Source organism: Brachyistius frenatus, unplaced genomic scaffold (assembly GCF_029030835.1).
Source record: "Brachyistius frenatus isolate BFR_SWC_R1_liver_20210118 unplaced genomic scaffold, ASM2903083v1 Contig_4, whole genome shotgun sequence".
NCBI lineage: Eukaryota > Metazoa > Chordata > Actinopteri > Embiotocidae > Brachyistius > Brachyistius frenatus.
Window position 1 is genome coordinate 3,083,220 of NW_027210603.1, and position 22,715 is coordinate 3,105,934.

At 39.0% G+C, this 22,715-nt stretch overlaps 1 protein-coding gene across 2 annotated transcripts in view; it reads right to left on the minus strand.

Moving 5' to 3' along the window:
• cpne5b (copine Vb) overlaps positions 1-22,715 on the minus strand; it is a 122,100-nt gene that overhangs the window by 37,586 nt on the left and 61,799 nt on the right. For both annotated transcript variants that reach the window (XM_069710501.1, XM_069710492.1), the window contains one exon: positions 7,503-7,566. In XM_069710501.1, coding sequence (XP_069566602.1) covers positions 7,503-7,566 — 64 coding nt within the window. The remainder of the gene's footprint in view (positions 1-7,502; positions 7,567-22,715) is intronic.

Sequence of the window (22,715 nt, forward strand, 5' to 3'; positions counted from 1 at the left end):
TGAAAATCATATTCATAGTGCTGTAACTCCTATTTATATTTTAGAACAGCTATCTGCTCCTCCTCTTATTCCCCTTTACATTACCAGATAAAATCATACTTTGTCCTATAATATCATCTGGATTCCTGAAATATAACAAAAGCAATTGTAGTTACAAACAATAGTTTCAGTCTTCACCTTTAAAGTCTAAATTCCCATTTTATTGTTATCATTACAGTATCTTTTTTTATTTTATTTTTGATTTGATACACTTTATTAATCCCCGAGGGGAAATTTCTTCACTACAGCAGGGGGGCTCTCAGGGGGAGATGCTGCAGCAGGCTGCCACTAGCGCGGCGCCAGGTAGCCTGACCTGAGGTGCATGTTTTTGGATGATGGGAGGAAGCCGGAGAACCCGGAGAGAACCCACGCAAGCACAGGGAGAACATGCAAACTTTGCACAGAAAGGCCCAGGACCGGATTCGAACCTTTTTTGCTGTGAGGTGACAATGCTAACCACTGCACCACCGTGCCGCCCTACAATCTTACAATCCTACATCTTACCCAGTTTACAAAATTCTTTATGCACGCTGGCATTTCCACACAAGGAAATAACTGTCTGAAGGTGACCTAAGGCTATGGTGGACAAACAAAGACAAACAAAGTACACCATAAATGTTATATATCACAAATAATTGAACAGCCAGCAGCAGATGGTGGGAGATTAATTCTCACTACAAAGCGACTCTTACTCCTCTTCTGTAGTACGCCCGCTCTCTCTGACAAATAAGCCTGATTGTGCATTTTCCCTACAAGTTGTTTATCATGAAATGCGGCACGTTCCAGACTCCAAATATAAATCACTCGCCTGCTGTTGAAGCTCGTACTACTTGTTACTAGTACCCCTCCCTATTCTCGGCTCTCCCTGTGCAGTGGCAGTGCGGAGATGGGTCCTGACTTATCTCTGGCATATGAGCTGTAGCAAATCTCCGCAACACAGTGGGTTCATTACAGTACACTCAGATGCTATAACAGTAGATTGCTGTTGTTGTCAGAGCCGGAGGCCTGAACACTGGGCAGCCACGGCGCCACTAACGATTGCTTAATAGCTTTTTAATGTTGCAGCTTGCACCTCGTGTTTGGCTGAGTGCCGAGTGGCAAATCAGCAGAAGGATATAGTGTAGAGGTTGTGAGTGTGACCGGCTGTATCCGAGAGTCAGAGCTGCAGTGTTTCCGTGCTCATATGTCAATTTTCATTTCAATTCCTGTTCTTGCTACAGCGTCTGCTCTGTCTTTATCACACACAGCCAGGCAGCGTGCAGCACACACTCATGAACACATCACATCCTCTCCACTGCAGCAGCGGGAGAGGAACTTTATCTGTATTCTGTGCTCACCCTGAGGACACATGCACACTACACGACTGGCGTTTGACACAAGCCTCCCACACAGTCATGCGTCTGTTTCATTCTCTTAAAAACACTCCTTTAATCCTCTGGGAGAGCGCTGGCTCCCACACTGCTCACTGATGGAGACACCAGCAGCTGAAATTCTCATGTCATTTCAATATGTGAAAATATAAATGTTTTCCGTTGTAACAGATTTCGTTTCATCTCTGTTGCTTTCTTTGCTTTCTGTCTTTCCTCCCCAGGTGCTCGATATGTGTTTTATCTTCAACAAGTGCCTGATTTCAGCAAGTTTCTCACTGTGCATGAAAAGTGTTCAAGCTCAAGTTTTGACTGCAGTCGATTGCTACACACCTGCACTTTTACAACACAGAAGCCAATATTACACTCACTGTTTCCCCATTAAAGTGATTAATTAACCAGTTGTCACTAGACTCAATTATTCAAAGTCACAGACCACCTCTGGGGCACAAGATACAGTTTTGAATAGTTATAGCAAATTAATTCAGTTGATTTTAACAATGGTCAGTTCTCCTCTATACTGTATGTGCAAAATATGTGCACACACATACATAGTATAATACCAATACAATACCTTTTCTAGGATCTTTTTGCTTTATATCCATTAAAATAAAATATTAAAATAAAGATTGAAATGTTATTCAAATATCAACCGTACAATAGAATCAATGCAGTGTCACCTCCAAGTTCTCTTGTTTGTACGGGATGTCGAAACAACAACAACAACAACAGCAGGGATCTGCTAAAATAAGGGTGATCATAACTGTTAAATTACTCCCAGAAATCGACTTAAAACTGCAGCGTACATGTCGTGGGATTTGACACCTGCTACAGCAGATTAAAAACGAGTTCCATTTGCAACATTTACAGAAAGTTAGCAGGTGTCTGGCCATGAAGGAGGTTTTTGGATTTTCTTGCTTCAGCCTGACAGTTTCTCTTTTTATGAATATCTCTTTATATTGCTCTAAATGAAGATTAACACCATCATTTATGTCATGTTAACACTGCATTTTTAGACTGTTTGAAAAGATTAACAGTGAATACACATCATTCCTACATTTTAGTGTATACTGTAAATTTGATAAGTAACAACAGTCTATTGGACTATTTATCTATAAGAGGCTCCACATGGAACAAAGTACATGAAAGTGGGTGACCCACCATCTTTTTAATATGGAGTATATCAACGGTCTTCACTTGATCTTTCACTGGTTTGCTTTACAGGATTTAAATGGACTTCCAGTGACGTCTCCGATCAAGTCATTCGCACTGATCACAGATTTTAGTTTTTTGAACTGGCAGTGTTACTGCTGAGTCGGGGAGTAAAGACACACTGGGAAAATGTGGAGCTGAGGCACATAAAAGTGTTTATGGTGATGGAATGCGATGGGGATATTAAATATGTATCTGCTCGTGCCTCATTAATGTTCTGTGGCACGAACACACACTCTTGCATAGCTCTGTGATCAACAGCAGTTTGCTAATATGGAGAGAATCGGAGTATCAATATTTAAAGAGGGGGCCAGGCTACGGAGAGACACATTCAGCCCCTCGGGGGAGTGATGAAGAAGTGTCTGTGACAGGAGAGAGGAGCTCTGTGTTTGTGTGTGCGCGTGTGCGTGTGCGTGTGCGTGCACTAATTAAGATAGAGGTATGGGGAGAAAACAGAGGTGGCAAAAGTTTTATAAATCAGCGCATTTACATAAGAATCACCGTGTGTTTGTGTCTCCTGGGGTTCAATGTATAAAAAGATAAATGACAAAGGCGAGAGCAGAAACGGGGGGAAATGTGGTGAATCAATTGCGGTTGGGAGGACTTAATAGGATAAACTATGACAAATGATGTCCTGCCGTTTATGTGGTGTTTCTCTTCAGCGTGCAAATACCCGCACAGTCAAATGTTTGATAGCTAACGTACATGATCCTCATTCATTGTACTGCCATTATTTTGTACATGCGGGAGCACACAAACAAGTAATTCCTTGTGTGGGTTAGGTTCCTTTTTTCTTGCTCGATTTAAGGCCAAAAAAAATGGGTGATTTACATTTTCATGTTGTTTGTAGCATTTAATTTGTATTGCCTAACCTTATACAGGACTGGAATGGCACAGCAGTGATTTCTGCCCCACACAAAGCCCCCTCTAATCGCTTCACTCCCAGGCACTCCAGGTTGTTCATTTTCTACATTTGATATTTCCCACTTGTTCTCCGCTCACGCTGAGCGGAAACCTGTTCCAGTCTGCTTCGTACCAAATGCAGTGAAGGCTGCCCTTCAGATGTATTGCACAATGCCAACTGAAATTTAGAGGCATCAGATAAGACAACAAAGTAAATGAAAACACAGAGTGAGGTGAAGAAACGAGGAAACGCCATTTGAATGTAGGCAAAAGTTCTGCTCACGATGACAATGTTTCATGTTCAGCAAAATTTCATCCAGATGACAAAAAGACACAATCGAAAAAAGGAAAAAGGAATATGCAGGGCATGTAAAAAATAAAACTTGAAGTTCCCTGAAGGTTTTGAAATCAGTATATGAGAGCTGTCACACATGTGCAAAGCAAACAACTGTTAGTAAGGAAACATCTCAAATGGCTGTTTGCAGTCAAACGCACAGTTTCAAAACAGTCCAGCAGTTAAATTTGGGCAATTAAAGCAAAGATAATTATCCGAGGGCTCTGTAGACTCAATAATACCGTATATTTACTCTGATTTGGACAGGAGCGGGTGGTCAGTATTGATTTAAAATTTCACACATGAAATTATAGGAGGATATTGCCATTCGGATAAACTGTTTGCATGGCAAACTACCAGAAGGAAACATTGTTGCCAGATTTGGAGGGAGAAGTGTTTTTGCATGGAGCCATAACCACCCCCGCAAATTGGTTGCTTCGGGTGTGTCGATAGTGTTTCTAAGTGGGAGTTAATCAAATTTATGTAACCCAATATTTTGCTATTCATAGTGTTTAGATAGCTGCAAAAACTTTTAATAACCAGCACGTGGAGTTGGTGAAAGGTTTCAGTGTAATTAAATTAAGAAAACTTTATTCGTGAACATAATCAAACAATCTTTTCCTTTTCCTTAAACTCTCATAATATTTTCTCCTTTTGGTTTAGATTTAGCAGTGAAGTCAATCTGCCAGTTAATTCAAAATATTTTATGCTAAGCTACCATTGTTGATTAGACTGAGAAATAATTCCAATAAAGTTAATGTGTCTGGTGAAGTGGAGATGTTATATAATAGATATTGACTTGAACACCATTTTATTTTATTTTAATTGTTTTTGTCATTTAACTTTTTTATTATAAATAATGATGTAAATACTACAGAAAATACGTTTAAAAGATCTAAAGATTTAAAAGTACTTTGAACCTGGTAGAAGAGTAAAGTACATGCAGTATGTAAAGATGGCTGAAGAGGTTTAATGTGTGTGTGTGTGTGTGTGTGTGTGTGTGTGTGTGTGTGTGTGTGTGTGTGTGTGTGTGTGTGTGTGTGTGTGTGTGTGTGTGTGTGTGTGTGTGTGTGTGTGTGTGTGTGTGTGTGTGTGTAGGAAAATGATATATTCCAACTACAGAGTTTATTCAAAAAGACAGAAAAACACAGACACACTACGTTCTCACATATCTCGAGACTACATCACCAATGAAAACTGGTCAGCTCGACTCCTCATGCAAAATGCATTTTAACTTCAACCCTGCAGACCCACCGGCACGACCATCATTACAAACGCATGCTGTGCAGACAAAGATTTTGCAAAACTTTATTTTAAATTCTAGACAAAACTTAATATCTCAAAAGACACTAAGTCTTTTCAGCTGAATTGCAGGGAACCATAACATTATATAAGAATCAATGTGAGGATCAAAGTGTTGGAACAAAAGAAAATACAGAATGTGTGTTTATCATTAAGCTCAGATATAAATGCTTAGTCTTACTTTAAAGCTGCTAAAGTTGAATGTGAAATTAGGGTTTAAAGAGCTTTTACATTACATATTCATGAAGTCCTTTGATAGTGCGATAGACTTTCACTAAAAACGTTTGCAGAGCCCAAAACTCTCAGTGTGACGGTCTTGCATGAAATTTTAAAGAACAGCCATCACTCAGACATTGTTAAGATGATACGAGAATATAGCTGGATTTTTTTTTTTTTAAATTTAACTCTGTGTGTCCTGATGGGGACAGAACATGGCAGAGTTTGTACGTAGTTGGGACTCTCGGGTGTTGGTTACAGGTGTGTAGTAAACCACTGTATAAACATCTGCCTGCTGGGGCTGAAAACAGCACTATGAGAGGTGTGAGAGAAAGCCCTCCTGCCATCCATCTTATTTGAAACTCCAGTCTGTGCAGGTGACCCTGAATGCAACAAAACATTTTGCAGCAACTATGTGAAAGCAAAGTTCACATGTGTGTGTGTGTGTGTGTGTGTGTGTGTGTGTGTGTGTGTGTGTGTGTGTGTGTGTGTGTGTGTGTGTGTGTGTGTGTGTGTGTGTGTGTGTGTGTGTGTGTGTGTGTGTGTGTGTGTCCCGCAGGCTGCAGGGCACAAGGTAAGGCAGGGCTGCATTTTAATTAACCAGCGCTCGGTCTCACACACCATCATCAGCCAAGCTGTTTTTATAGCTAAGAGCTGGTACTCGCCAGGTGTTAAATAATCCTGCATTGATTCACTTCAGTGTCTTTGTATCTCCTTCTATCTGTCTGACTTTCTCTCTCTCTCTCTCTCTCTCTCTCTTTTACACACACACACTCACACACACAAATCTCTTCTTTTTTCCATCTTACCGCTGCTTGTGTGTGCTTTCATTTTCATTGTGCCATCTTTTGATTCTCTGCTACTCTCTGTCTCTTCTTCTCTTTGTGTCATTTCCTCTGTCGCATTCTTTTGCTCAATATCCTCCTCTAATCTGCATGCCGGGGGCCCAGTGAAGCATTCAAAGCTGCACACAGCGCTAGCTGACAGAAGTCACCCCATCATGTTCCCCGGCCATGTCATTACATAGCAGGTCGCCTCACAGAGGAAAAGCTGTTTTTTTCTGAGGGTGGTTTGTATGTTGAGATGTGATACAGTATGCAGATACATTGATTTTTAGACTGACGGATTGATACGCAGACAGAAGAAGCTGCACCCCTGAGTTGATTAATTGTTTTGTCTGAAAATAATCAGCACCTGTTTTGATAAATTAATCATTTCTGTGTTAAAATATTGTGCAAAAATCTCAAAGTTTTCCCAGTTCCAGCATGATTTGCTGCTTTTCTTCTATTCTTATGTAAAAGTAAAAAGTACTTTGAATTTTGGACTGTTGTTCAGACAAAACAAGCAGTTTGACAGACAGCAGTTTGGGCTTTAGGAATTGTCAGGTACTTATGACTGTTTTCTAACATTTATTAAACCAGATGATTAATCAATAAATCAAGAAAATAATCATCAGAGTTATTGACAATGAAAGGAATTATTAGCTGCAGCCCTTGTGTGTAGTGTGTAGATATATAGACAGATGCCAAGATAGATACACCAGATGTGTAAGCTGATAGATAAAGAAAGATACAGCACACACATAAGTTGATGGGAACTTAGAAAATGTGCAGATTGGTAAGGCTGCTTATCAAGTGCAGTTTTTACCAATGCCAATATGGCACCTAAGTTTTAGTACTAATTCCAAAACATTATTTAAAAAAAACCTCGCAGAACAGATTAAAAAAAAAAAAGGTGCATGTTTTCTACACATCTTTTTTTCCTTTTAAAAACTATGTACATAGCAAATATTTCATTCCAATCAAAGACTAAAACCTTTTGCAAGGACAGACTGACAATTCTCTCGAGTTGAATGAATCAGTAGGTGTTTTGGCATTAGAAAAGTTGAAGTGTTTTTAAAGGAACCAACAGAATAAAGACTGTTTTAAAGTCTCTGATACTTCTGGGGTCTTTTATTGGACTAAAGGGATTTTCTTTTTGTCTACAACTGCTCACCAACACTTTGTTTGCCCCCTCGAGCTTCCATCCTGCACACTTGAAGTGTGAAGTCTGATTAACCAGGCTTTGCTAACAGATGTTTGCCTGCTAATATGTGTTTGGCAAAGAGGAGATTATTATGGCTTACTCACGCGACAATTGCTCAGCTCCTCTGCAGACAGGATAATAGTGCCACATTTCTTCCCTGAGATCCCTCTGTGGACAAAAGGGAGAAAACAATAGGAGCTTAACAGCAATTAAGGACAATTTATTACCTATAGAAAGGCAATTTATAGAATTGGCTTTCTATAGGCAACCTCCTCCTAACTGAACAACGAAGGATGCTGCAAAAATATATACATTTTCGAACTGTGAGCTAATTCCCTGGATTTACACACAACAAAATGTCCTGTTGGCATAGCTCACACACAAAGTCTCACTCAAGTCTCACTTTTTCTGTTTTGTTTTGCAGTTGAATATTGTAATGCTTTTACTCAGCAGAAGCATGTGTTAACCGTAGCCATGATTCGATACCGCCACCTACCACCAGAAGTTTGATTGTAATTTGTTAGCAGTTTTAGATTTCTCTGTGGTTAGAGCAGCGAAGGAATCTGAGCCTGTAGTCTGTAGGTTCACCCATCTTTTTGGCTGGCAAATATCTTGTATGGTATATTCATTTTCACAAATACATGTGTGGGGCAACCCGGTATCACAGCAAAGTGTGAAATAGACATGTCAGTACACTACAGCAAAACCTGAGATAGCCACACTTTGCACTGTCCAGGTGTGAAAGTTACACATTTTTCTTTTGGACAAAAATGAATCGTACTGCATGCTTAAAGCCTTGTGATTTACAGGTAAATAAAACGTTTTGCAAAAACACGTGGTTGGGGTTACTAAATAAGCACATGGTTGCAGTTAGGAGGAAAGAACATGGTTGGGGTTAGGGGAAAATAAAACCATTGCTGGGGTTTGGAAACAAAAAACAACTCATGAAAAATGTTGTCATCGTCATGAGATACATGAGTCTAAGTTTCACGCTTTCAAAATGTGTAACTTTCACGCCTAGACAGCCCAAAGCGTGGCAATCTCACATTTTGCTGTAGTGGACCGGTGTGTCTAGTTCACACTTTGCAGTGATACTGGGTTGAGTGGGCACATGATTTCTGGTTGTTCAGCTGAATAGATTTCAGTTTGTTTTCACCATCTTTCTATTCTGCACATCGTCGCAGCTCGTATTACTCAGTGTCCTGCACAGTGAAAGTCAGTGATGCTTTAATTTCCTTTCCTCCTGTCTTTATTATTAGAATTATTGCTGAAAGTTGTAGTGGCAAATCGATCCATCATGTCTTGACCTGCTCAGAACACAGGAGGCAGATCTTTTACCAGAGCTGGAAAAGATGACTCATCAGTTTATCAACCTAACACAACAGCAGGTGGTCTGTTTTAGGACCTTTTTCTGGTTGTAATATGACTCATGAAGCAACTGACATTATTTCTAATTCTTTGCTGCTATTATTGTCATTATACATACAACTTTTGTGCTCTAGTTATTTTTGTTTAACACTGAGGATGGTGAGGACTGAGTGCTTTACTCAACGGCAAAAATACCAATGTAGTATCTTTGAATCTTGACATCCTTTGCTTTGAAGTACTAATGTAGATTGGAGTTATGAGCTTATTCCCATGATTTTTATTCATTCGAACCAAATTCAATTTCAAAAGGAACCAAAATTTGAGATAGCAAGATTTGTAAAATCAGCAAGGCCATCAAAAGCTCAGCTCCTTTGTCTCGCTTATTACACTTGACTCACACAGAGCACGGAGGGCGAATGCCCCGTTTCTTTGAATGTTTAATTTATTTCTCTGTATTTCATAAGACACTTTTTTGTTTGGTCTTTTCCCCTTACTTTCTGACTTTACACTGTCCCACTGTATAATAGGAAATATATTTGGTTTTATTCCTTATGTGTACAGTGTGCCTGTGTTTAGATATTTGCTGGGTTGGCAGTCTTTCAAACAAGACTAAATCTCCTCAGTCCTTTAGTCTTCTCAACGTGACAGGTGGAATTTAATTGTGATACCCAGAAAATGGAATTTGTTCAAAATTGTTATAGAAAAGATCACAGCTACCCAAACATGATCCACAATGATCTCTTTTCACTGATTTACTGATGACAACCGAATTGATCCAGATTTAAAGCCACATACAGTCATAAACCAGCGGGGTCCAATTTCTGCCTCCAGGACACCGTTTTTATTTTCTAATCCTGATTTCGATTCATGCTTCGATGCGATCCCATTTCTAAATGAAAACAATTCTGCCTCATTTTCATTGGGGACATCAGTTACATCAAAACAAGCGCTCCTACTCCACTTCAGCCAATAAAAAGGCAGAGCAGTAGAAAACTGTTGCAAAGTAAACACAGTGAGACAAAGACAGAAAGACAAAGACAGAAAAATACTGGTTCAAAAGGTTTAATAAGACACCAAGGCTTATTGTTTTTACGTTCAGTGATTCATTAAGTTTAAAACAGAATGTTCCCTTTCTGTTGTCCAGAGTTAATTTGCAGGTATCCTGCCAGATTACATGTTCCTCACAGGACCGTGTGGGAAGTTAAAAGAAGATATTGTAATGATTCACCTTCTGTTAAAATACGATGCAATCTTCTCTGCCAGGTTCCTTAATGGTGATAAATTATCTGAAATCTGGAGTTTTTGAACATTTTGAGTCATTGATGTTTCATTAGACTCTGTAGTGCCATTTCATTGGTACAATGAATAGGGAGGCTGTGGCTCAGACAGTAGAGTGGGTTGAACACTAATCGGAAGGTTGGTGGTTCAATCCCCAGCTCCTCCTGTCCACATGCCAAAGTGTCCTTGAGCAAGACACTGAACCCTAAGTTGCTCCCGATGGTGTACCATTAGTGTGTGAATGGGAAAACCATGTTAAAGCGCTTTGAGACCAAAAGGTGATAAAGCATTATACAAGTACAGACCATTTACGATTGACATGAAATGTACTCAGTTTCTTTGATTAATCTCAATATTTATATTATTATTAATATTTTAATTTCTTCTATTCTATATCAGGCACCGTCTTATTTTTTAACTGTCTGAATAAGGTGAATAAAAGCAATAAAGATATTTTTATTATTATTATTATTATTATTACCTCAATTCTAAGCAAACTAATTTTGATTTTCACTTCATCCCGAATCGTGCAGCCCTACTTTCTACACATGAATGAAAGAAAAATCAGTTCACAACACGCAAGTTCCACTCAGGCCACAAGGCTGTAGATGATAAACTAACCACCAACACACCAGCCAGTCAGGCTGTCGTCAATTAAAATTGTTCTCCTAGCGTCCATTTGTTTTCTCAGCACTGGATTGTTTCCTCCCTTAAATTATTCCAGTCTCAGGATGGTACACAGTTTCATTGTGATCTCTTAGAGTAGAAGATTTGCATGAATGTATTTCAACCCTGTGAAAAGACAATCCAGTGATTATGACATCTCCATTAGTCAATTAATTTCCCCCAAATCTGAGATTTGTATTCAACTCAGGACCATTTACGTGTGTAGATAACTCCACAAAACTTTAGTATCACTCTGACCTTTTAAGTCTGATTGCTGAGTGCTGCACCAGTTATCAAGCAGGAAAGACCTCATTAAACGCCTCACTCTTCTGGCTCTCTGTTAGCTATTGAGCTCCAAAGCTTCTTTGTTGTCACTGCAGTGCTTTTTCCTAAAACTCTCTCTTAACACCGAGCTGTCAGAGACCTCGAATTCTGTGCTGCTACGGTGGATTCAGGTGTAAATGTTGTGCTGACAGGGTTTTCTCAGTACCCACGAGATTTAACTGTGCCACATTTCGTTTGTTCCTATGTTTTTCTGAGGTCACCTGTTTGATGGTTGTCTCCATGCAGGTTGTTAAACTTGTGATTTTATTCTCTTTTCTCCATTTTCTCTTTTGTTCTTCTCGGTACAGCAAAGCTTTTGGAAAACGTCTTACCCGGTAGCATGCTGCTAATATTAGTAACAAAAGTGAAGTTACATATAATGTTACACAGTATTTTTGAGAATTTGTAACATAGGTTTTTAATGACTAATATATCAAAATAAACTGTTCAAGTATCTTCGCCAACATACTGTTTAACAGTGTTGAACGCACTTCTAAGCTCAGGTGACTGAAGCACCCATCATAAGATTAACAAACTTTATTCTTTTATCCATTACAGTAAACCTGTCACCATGTAAGTTCTGCCACATCACAATCTCATTGGATGCACATTGAGTTCATCCTTCGAGACCACTACTGGAAAGCTTTTTTCAGCACTCTCTGATTTCTCTCATTCTTCATTTAGCAAATGAAGTATCTGTGATGAAGTTGCGTTTCTAGCAGTTGTATCTTAATAAAAAACACATTGAGGGATTATTTACTCCACAAACGGTAAAGCTGTGATGCCAGTGATCAGATCTTTGAATGTATGAGGGGATCAATTATTTTGGCATTGTACAATATCTTTGCAGTACCAACGTAGCGTTATTTTAGGCAATTATTTTACAACTTTTGTTACAACCACACAAAATCTATTACTGAGGTCTGAACCTCAGTGACCTCAATGATGGGTATGGCTATGCTCAAAGGATTACACACCTGGTGTGGTCACTTTTGGTCTGCTGGATTGGGCTTTTGACCCAACTGATACAGATTCTGCACAGTTTTTCACTCAGAAATCTTTATTCTATTTAACGCTGAGAAAACCCCTCTTAGAATAGCAATTTGACAGCTGACACTTTCATTTAGCTTTCATCCATGTTTCCCACTATCTCAAGGGTACTTATTAAGCTTTGCTCTTGTGGAAAGTGGAGGCACAGCCACAGGTGAATGATAGCTGCAAGTAGATTCACCTGAACAAGCCTCTGATGAGTCGATCAACTCCTGACTGTCATCTGAATGCTGGAGGAAATGTGGCTTTTTGTACAAAGAAGTTAACAACAGCTAGATTTCTGGCCTAAAATGAGTTCAGAATCTTAACTCTTTTTACATGCGATAACGTCTTGTGTTTTCTATTTTTTCTAAGTCCTCAAACAATAGTATGATAATATAGGTATGACAATATGATAGCTCTTCAGTGTGATCTCAGACCCCATATGCATACAAAACAGTATTTAAGTTGTTTTACCCAATGATATCTCATTCTGGAAATAATAGCTTTTCTTTATTATGTTTGTTCAGGCAACTTAAACCATTTCAGAGAGTGATTAAGCTCTGAAAATGTTGATGCTGGCTTGAGGCAGGATGTGTCACCTTTTTAAATATTTAACCACAACCAGAACCATCTCCCTCATCTTAATCTAGTGCAACACTCTTAATCTAAAAAATTGTTTGATAAAGACAGAACATAACAAACCATGCTCTCCCGACAGAGTCTTCACAGAATATAAATGTCCTCATGGTTAATTTAAAAGAGTTGCTAGTAAATGTAATCCTTGCAGCTGTTTAGTTTCTTCCAAAATGTGGAAGAAAAGCAGGAACGCAAAAAAGTATTGTGGAGAGAAGATACTGTCAGGGAAGGAGACCCAGAGGGTTTTAGACAAAGCCTACTAGAAATTACCAGGGAGTTTCTTTATCCACAAGTTAGATGCCGGTGACAATTGCACGCAAGATTTACTCTATACTGTATTTTCAGCTGCAGTTTTCTAACAGTTGCTACAAAAGGACTAGCCTCTGTGTTTTTTTGTTTTGTACACAACATGCGAAGGTTAAAAGACTGGATAGCGTTCTCTCCAGCTCTGTGCTTAAGTGCTGCTAGTGCTGATGTCAGCCATGGGTTTTTTAAGAGGTAGATAGAGACCTTTGATCCACACAGTGAAATACGCCAATCGATCCTGAGGTGGAGAAACCATCCTGGTTGCACTGGTGAGTGACGCAGTAGGCTGAGAGTGTTTTTTATCACCTAAAATCTCACAAACACTTTCTCATGGACACTTGGCACCCCACCAGCCACTGGCTCAAAAACACAGCTTTCAAAAGACAGATAACTCCACATCTACATCCGTCTCCACTCGTTTCTTCCTTCCGCTCCTGTAACTGAATCAATGCCCTGTCCCAGAAATAGACCATTATCTTCAGGGCCACTGAACAGCTAATATCCACGGACTTGTTGAAAGAGTTTTGGTTACATGAGTGAATTTATGCTGTGCTGACAAGCTGTGACAACACAGTAGCTGCAGAGAAAAGCCACTGTCGCCACAATAAACCACAAGAAGACGCTTTCAAACATAACCTGCCGTTTTCTTGTCAATAATTGTCAGAAAAATACCTGGGAATGCTGTAAATGCTATCCTGAACTGTAATAGCTACGGAAGCTAGCTATTAGTGCGTGATGGAGACTGAGAGAATCTTATATATTACCAGTATTTTTATTTATTGAAATGTAATTTGTCAGAATATGGTGAAATGTGACCATTAAAATGGCATAAAAACAAAGTAAAGTCTTCAAATGTATCAGTTGTTTTTTCTCTAACCAGCAGACCATAAGATTTTCAGTTTACTTCTTATCTAGCAGACAAAGAAGTGTGGCAAATTCTCAGAACCAGTCTGGAACTAGGTAATAATTGATTAATGGATTAATAAAACATTTGATTTTTTTTTTTTTTCTGTTGACAGAAATCCTTGCAGCTTTAAGATTCTATATATTTCTAAGAAATGTTTTGTATAAGCAGCACTCTGCAAAAACATTTTCTCTCTATGTCCAAGGTTGTAAACAACCATGACTTGAAAATAATATTCATATCTCTCTTCTTCGGTAAGACACATGGAAAGGAAAACAAATCAGTTGGTGTTAAACTGCAATCTGTCTCTTTTTGTTTTTGGTCTGTCAATGCCAAAAAAAAACACCTGTCACATTTCGCAAGAAAATAGTAGTAAAGGGAGATGAAAATGATGAAATAAGATCTCATTTACGCTTTGCTATTGATTTGTAACAGCAAAACAAAAAAAAAGAAGGAAAAAAACATCAGATTTGATTTCTAATTTGTCTCAGTTACGGAGGAGAGCCCTCCTGAGGGTGCCATACAAGACACTGCTCCCTCATATTACTGAAAACATGAAACAGTAATCTCATAAATGTGTCAGGCTGGGAGTAAGTTTTATTCTTTGAACTGCACCTGAGCAAATTAGAAAGCTCTTCTTGCAGAAATTTGAAATAACAGAAAAGAGAGAACTTCTTTCTTGTGTTTTCATTAGAAACACAGAAGAATCAAGGCAACAGTCCATGAATAATGTAATCTATCTATTACCACAATGCTTCAAAGACCTACCGGGTACACACAAGAGCATCTTTGAACCCCCAGTATTAAACAAAGGAGAGCTGTATACTGACAGTTTGCGCACGCACACACGCACACACACACACACACACACACACACACACACACACACACACACACACACACACACACACACACACACACACACACACACACACACACACACACACACACACACACACACTGATAACAATGACATATATTTCTCACAGGAACATGTAAACCTAGCAACTGGAAGCATAGAGACCCACAGACAACAGCACAAACATACAGTTTTTATTCAGTGGTGAGAATCTGTAATTACAGAAATCTTCAGGGAGTCAAAGACTCAAGCCAATGAACAAACCTGCTGTGAGTACGACAGCTAAATCAATTTTGCTGAGGTTTATGTGAGAAGGATGAGAGAAGAGGAGTGGGAGAAGTGAAAGGGTTGAACCAGCTACTGTCTTTTTTCTTTTCAGATTAAAATGTGTGTCTCCATTAAGATCCCATTTTGGAAACAACTTAATTAGCTTTATTGCTGTGTCAGTTTGTTACAAATTAGCATATTTGTAACATGTGTACCGTGCGATTTTAATCCTTTTATGTTTGACTGTCAAGCTCAGAATGGGATTGGACACTATACTAATGTAATGGAAATGGATCACTAAAGGTATCTCAATACTGGGTTATCCTCTGGAGAACGCTAATGTCTGAAACAAATTTCAATCCATCCAATAGTTGTTGAGACATTTAACGCCAAACGAATATGGTGGACCTCATGGTGGTGCTAAAGGAGGAATCAGGGATCACGAAAGTCAATTGGATTCATCCTTTGGAAACCATTAATGTATGCATATTTAAATTTCATTCGACTCAGCAGTTTAGAAGGTATAGAAACGGTATGTCGAAAATATAAAATGTAATCTTGAGCTAATTGATTTACTGCTGAGCTAACAAATACCAATTCTATGAAGTGTAATATGAAATTAAAAGCACTCCTCCTCTTATGTTAAATATATGTGCATTCAGTTATTTAAAACATTTAAATGGTCTAAGTGACTTTAATTATTTATTTTAAATAATGCATGATGGACATATAGCCCATAGCGCTGACTTTTCCTAACCAAAGAGTTCAAGTAGAAACACAGAGGTATTCAAGTAGCTTGAGTCACAAAAAGCTTTTGTCTAGGGCCATAGGGTTATTATTCATAATCAGACTTCTTGAGAGTGTGATCGTCCTGGACGCCATCCAGGAGAGCACTCTCCCAAAGACAAGCTCCTCATTGATTCACTCGCAGCATCAGCTCGTCTTCGAGCCCGGAAAATTCACCAGTGATCAGCACAGAAAAATTAGAGGTTTAAAATGAGTCAGAAGGACAAGAAGGTTAAATAAAAAAAATAGAACCTTTAAAGGGCAGCATGAAACATTGACCCTGTTCGGCGTTTGACTTTCGCACAAGTTGCAAATGTAAAGAAAAACCCTTCATATTTCTACAATGAAAAGCCTTTAGGTGGGTGTTATTCTAGAAAAAAAGGGATGGGGTTTGTGTAGGTCATATATGTCAAGCTCAAGGCCCGTGGGCCACATCTGGCCCAGGGTGCAATTATATCCGGCCCGCGAGATAATTTTATATAGATCTATTATTATGGTCCAGCGATATGAAGCACTGATAATACACAAACTACAGATCCCATAATGCAGTGCTTCAGTTGCCTTTACGGACGCTCGGATACCCGGGAACTTTCCCATGTCAATCAAGTCAGCTTCTGTTGCGCTACAACTGGCTACAACCCTGTTGAAAAGTTATTGTGATGCCCCTCACAATGGCGAAGAGAAAAGTTGATTCTGAAAACAAAGCTTTTCAAAACCGATGGGAGGCTGAGTACATGTTTACTGACATTGCCGGTAAACCTGTGTGTCTCATTTGTGGAGCTAATGTGGCTGTAATTAAGGAATTTAATCTACGACGGCACTACGAGACAAAACATCAGGAGCTGCAAAATCTGAATGCAGAGGAGAAGATACAGAGTAGAAGAGTTAAAGAAGACTCTGAGATTTCAGCAGACGTTTTTCACCAGAGCAAAATCCCAAAGTGAAGCTGCTGTGAAAGCAAGTTTTATTGTGGCAGAGGAGATAGCCAAATCAGCCCGTCCATTTACCGAGGGAGAGTTTCTGAAGGGATGCATGATGAAGGTGTGCGATGTCTTGTGTCCAGAAAAAAAGCAGATGTTTGCAAATGTAAGCCTGAGTAGAAATACGGTTGCTGATCGGATTTGTGAGATGGCCACTGATTTAAAAACACAGTTGAGTGAGAGAAGCAAAGACTTTATTGCATTTTCTCTTGCTGTTGATGAAAGTACCGAAAGGGACGTGACCGCATAATCATTGACACGTACGATGCGGTGAAGGCATTTAAAGTGAAGCTGCATTTAAAGTGAAGCTGCTGTAATGAAGCTGCTCTTATGGGAGACACAAATGCACCAGTCCAACTTGCCTCACTTCCCCTGTTGCCAAGTAATGTTGAACCAAGTTGGCGCAACGGTGTTCCCAAATACGCACTTTGCTGACAAACTGAGCGCACTACGCACTGAATTCGCACGGCACTTTGGTGACTTTGAAGCACGAAAAATGAATTTCGAGCTGCTTCGCAACCCGTTTGCCGTCGACGTGGAAACTGCTCCTGTACAGATTCAGATGGAGCTGATTGAGCTGCAGTGTAATGAGACACTAAAGGCAAAGTACGACACTGCAGGGCCTGCAGTTTATTCGCTCCATTCCTGAAACAATGCCCCAGCTCCGTCTGCATGCTGCTCAAACCTTGTGCATGTTTGGTAGCACATATCTGTGTGAGAAGCTGTTCTCAGTGATGAAGACGAACAAAACAGCACACAGGAGTCGTCTCACCGACAGCTGAACACCTGCAGTCCATCCTGAGGATCTCCACAACACAGGAACTCACACCAAACCTAAACTATCTTATTGCCAAAAAAAGATGCCAAACATCCTGCTCTGACAAAATGGCATAAGAGCAAAGAAAAATGTTTTGATTTATTTTACTTAAAAGCACTATTTTTATTTATTTATTTCAGGTTTTTTGCAGCATGTTCATATTTCTAACTTGTATAATTTTGACAGGATATATTTTTATGGAGAGCAAAATACTTTATTTTATTTAAAGTTTAAGTTTATTTATTCTGAAATAATATTCCTGTCTGTTTTATTCATATTTATGTTCAAACATGTAGTTTCAGTGTGTTCAATAAATGTTTATCCTGTTTGGCCCGCGACCTGAAGTTTGCTTTGAGTTTTGGCCCCCTGTGCAATTGAATTTGACACCCCTGGTGTAGGTAAACTCAAACCAGAGTCCAAAAAAAATTTCTAATTCTAATTCTAACCCACCTTCACCCAAATTTAGCTCTGATAAGGTTGAGCCCAACTGTGACCCTGTTCAGGACAAAGCAGTAATAAATGATGGATGGATGTGGCAGTTCTTCTTATTTGTTTGAGGGCAGCATGTCTTCTTTGCAAAGTGTGAAGCTAAACAATGTCGTATTTTCAAATGCCAACTACTCTGTGGTTCCATGTTTAATTACATAGGCATGTTTCTCTCAGAAATATGCACTTGTCCAGAGCGCAGGACCTTCCTTCTGTATTAATTTAAGTAGCTCCCACTCCAGACTCAACTGACTAAAGAGCAGGGAGAAAACTTCCACATAGTTTGTACCAATCCATTTTAGTTTGCTTTGATTTTTCTCTGTGTGAAAAGAAAACCAAACCAAGTGGAAATAAACTATAGTATTGAAAACATCTTTGAGTTCAGCAGTTCTGTAAAGATGATGTTTTCCATGTTGGAGAATGCATTTGAAAATTTTAAGAACTATGCATAGAAACTCCTGAAATAAACCATTTACAAAAATACATGTTATCTGCCAACATTTCAAGCGAGCAACACCCAGCTCAGACAAAATGGAGCCCTTCTTCCAGAGTACTTCCACTTTGGGAAATAAGAAAATTTGGTCTGTGACAGTCGGCTTTGGCCCTGATTTTATTCTCACAAAACAGACCTTTCCTTACTCCAGTACCAATTTATGACCTTCTGATCCAAACGTAATTCTTTACGGTAGAACTACTCCACTGAAGGTTGTCCAAAGGTACATCCTGCCTCAGTCTGCTGTCATTTTCTGATATTTAGACCAATTCATTGAGTTACAGCCTGACATACACCAATCATTCGATCTTATCTCGCAACAAAATAGATTTACCTCCCAATTATTTCACATCCTGCCACCCATCAGTTCATCTATTAACATCTGCAGATAGCATGGCCCTCGTGGAACTCATTATTAACAATGATCAGTTCATGCACAGTAGACAGGCGCCTTACTTTACAGAATGGGCTACTCTGATTGCCTCTAAATCAAGAAATAGAACTTCCTTTTGTCACACTATCAGTCCAAACTAAATAGATAATAAAAAGCATCATTCAGTTCAACTGAACCGAAAGCTGTTAACACTACTGAGCCTGTTGTTGGCCGCTGTTGCTCACCAATAAAGACGAGATAAGATTGCCACTAACGTTACACATCTGGACAACCATCTGTTGCAGAATCTCCCCAGAGAGACAACATGTGCATTTGATGTAGATTGCTCAAAACTAAGGCAGCGAGAGCTGGCACTTTTTCTACCCAGTTCTCCAAAGGTCCTGAATTTCTCTTTACCATTCCACAGAACCATTTGGAGACAGATGTTAGCTAATTTATTAATGCACATTGAACTGTCCCTTTGCGCTGTAATATATTCTAGTTAGTTATTCAGACTGCTATGCTCTGCTATGTCAAAATGTATTAAGAAAAAACACTACACGCGCTTTCTAAATCTGCAGAAGAGGGCATTATCCTGAGAAGAGAACAAGGGCTCCCAAAAACAACACAACTCTTTTAAGTAACACAGTGCAGACAGTCAATTCGGTACACTTCATGTTTGTCAGTGAGTTGCCCTGCAGCTGCACCAGTGTTTGAGTTTCTCTGATTGCCAGGTTCCCACTCACAGGTCAGCTAATCCATTCCACTCTGCAGCTTTTGTCTAAAGTGGTGATCAAGAATAAAAGGAAGACACAGCATTTAGCCTCCTGGTGGCCTTTACTGATCTTCAGGCCACATACTGCACGCTGGGCAGAGTCGGAGGCAGAAAAGCAAAAAGCGCCACAGGGGTGTCCTTCAGGGAGCCCGTTGGAGACGGCGATTATCGGCTTCCTTTACAAACAGACCAAATGCTCATCCGCATGTTTTGGAAAGTATAAAGGTGAATGGGTGCTGAAAGCAGGGCTTTTTTTGATGATGAAAACTGCCTGCTGGTAGACGTAGTAAGAAGTACTTTTGGCAGCCTTATTTTATGGACGCTTATGCTGATCAATATTTGCAAATTAAATTATCTGATGAAGAAGACTGGAACACATGGTATTTGGGGCTGTGTTCTCTGGTAAGGGCAAAATAAAGATTTTTTTTTTTTTGGTCATTTACAGATGTGCAGCAAAAGTTTTTTGCAAACGTATAAATGTTGGGAAAAATAGCTGTTAAATTTTTTTTGGAACAATGGAGAACAATCTGAAAATCTAATAAACTAAATAAAACACAAATAGTCGGCTAGTGTACAAGGAAAATTGAACACAGCAAAAGGTAGAACAGACTGTGTGTATGTGACAAAAAAATAAATAAAAATATGAGTGTGCACATAAGCAGAAAATCAACAACTTAATTGGAGGAGTTATTCCAAGTCATTTCAGTGAGATCTGTTATAGTTTTCCAACCAGCTCTGGATGAGGTTACATTGTGGTTGACTAGACACAGATTTTATCATCAGATCATTTCAGGATCACATGCAGGTCTGGGTACTGTCAGGTCACATTCGCTTCCTGCAGTCTGAAGAGTCAGAACACATCTGTGGACCGCCTGCATTGAGGATGATAGAAGTCATGCTGTGCCTCTAAAAGTTCTTCATACCCATAGAAGATAATTAAAAAATCATCTCAAAGCTTTGAAACACTCCAAAAATGTCACAGTAAGTTTCGGTCGTTGGGGTTAATACAAAAAGAAGAAGATTTTTATTTGATGTATTTGTGCATCCATAAAACATGGCATCTTTGGTATAAATATTTCACTTAGTATTTAAGAGTTGTGGATTTACTGAAGTGTTGCAACTCATACTGCTGGAGAGTGTGGCTCTAAATTTAAAGAAATTAAAGTGTCCCCATTAAAGACCCCAAGACACTAAAGGGATGGAGAACCAAAACAAGAAAACAACACACAAATCAAAGCAAGATAGTCATAGCCGAAGGACGTATATAAATTCCGTCCAGTTGCAGATGCTCACAGATACAGTGACTGTGTTAAATACCCCATGCTTGACATTCTGTCATTGTATTATGTGCTCCTTGCAGCATCCTGAGGAACTACATCCATAATGGATGAATCTGCATCTCATGAGATATGTCCAGTGCCAATGTTTAGTCCTAACAAACAAAGTACTATATAAGTGGAAAGTGATGGAGCTCAGAGTGATGAACACACAGTAGAAGGTCAAACAGAAGACCAGAGTTGGCCTCCATCCAAATTCTAAAATCAATGTTAATAACTGTAACCATGAACTGTCCATAACCTTAACCAAATATTTTATTTTTATTGGTTGCATAAGCCTAAGAACTTAAGCTGGAAAAGGAGGCAGAAGGATACGATGTGCTGTCTAACGACATTTTAAATTGTTGTTTTTGACTGACATTTTTGTTTGCTTTTTTTGTTCAAAATTTGCCTCAAAAGACTATATATAGTTGTTCCGAACAGTTTAAACCCTGCGTATTCATGTATTCAGAAATATTCACCACAACTTAATTTATTCCACATTAACGAGATTTGTATCTCATTTTTAACTGCTGTGTCATTGACTTAAAGTACAAAGGAAAGTGAGACTGGGATGCTTCCATTAGGCCTCAGACTTCGCTTTTTCCCAGTTGATTGCCTTGGTGATGCAAACCTGAACACAGCATGGAAGTGGCCTAGAGACACCAATTAGGAAATGCAGAGGGACAAGTGTTTGGCATTAAATTGGTTGGATTTATTTTAAAATTCACTTGCAATGAGGGTAGTTCTGGCGAAGTGCAGTACTTGTGTGAGTACAATTTTCCAGTTCTCGTTCCATCCCCGGTATGAAGTATCGATACAGTACATGATAATTACCCTAAAATACAACATTAGCATGACTTCTGTTTGTTTCACAGTTCAGTACAGTTCCTTAGTACAACAAACAAAACAAAAAATATATATATAGTGTTTATTGAATTTTAAGTAATTAAAAAAAAAAGGAGGACAGAGTGAGGACCGTAGTCGCTGCTGCGTCTGTCTCATTAAGTTCAACATGGCAAGTGTGTGCTGTCTCGGAGCTGAGTTGCTGGACAGCCATTAGTGACGAGACAAACTGTCTCTACTGAAAACAACGTTTGAAACATGTACAGGAATTAACATGTGAATATTGTGTTTTCCTCCCCATGTTTGGATCAGCTTTGTGCAATTTCTTGACACTTAGATTTTCTTTCCTTCCTTAACATGTTAAAGTAGTAATTACTACTTTGCGGTAGCTGTAAGGGGTGTTTTTGCTCTGCTTTCATATACAATAAAATCATAATTACAGTGGTTTTTTTCACAGATTTTCAGTAATTTATTTTGAATCTCACTAGTTCTCTACTGCTACTCATGTCAGATGAAATTATAATGGTGCATTGATGAGAACGAATTCTCTTTCTATTTATTATGCATAAAAAAAATGTAAATACAATACTTTTTGTGGAGAAGAGAATTTGTCCAGAGACGAATCACTACACAAAAGGTTTAGAGCAATAAAATGATGAAACTAAAACTAAAAAGATTAACATCTTACAGTCAGTAAATTAAATGTAGAAACATTTCAAGGCGGTTATTTAGGCTCATTGTTTCCTGTCACATCAAGCTTTTTAGTATCTGCCTGATCTGACATGATCTCTCTTATTACACATTA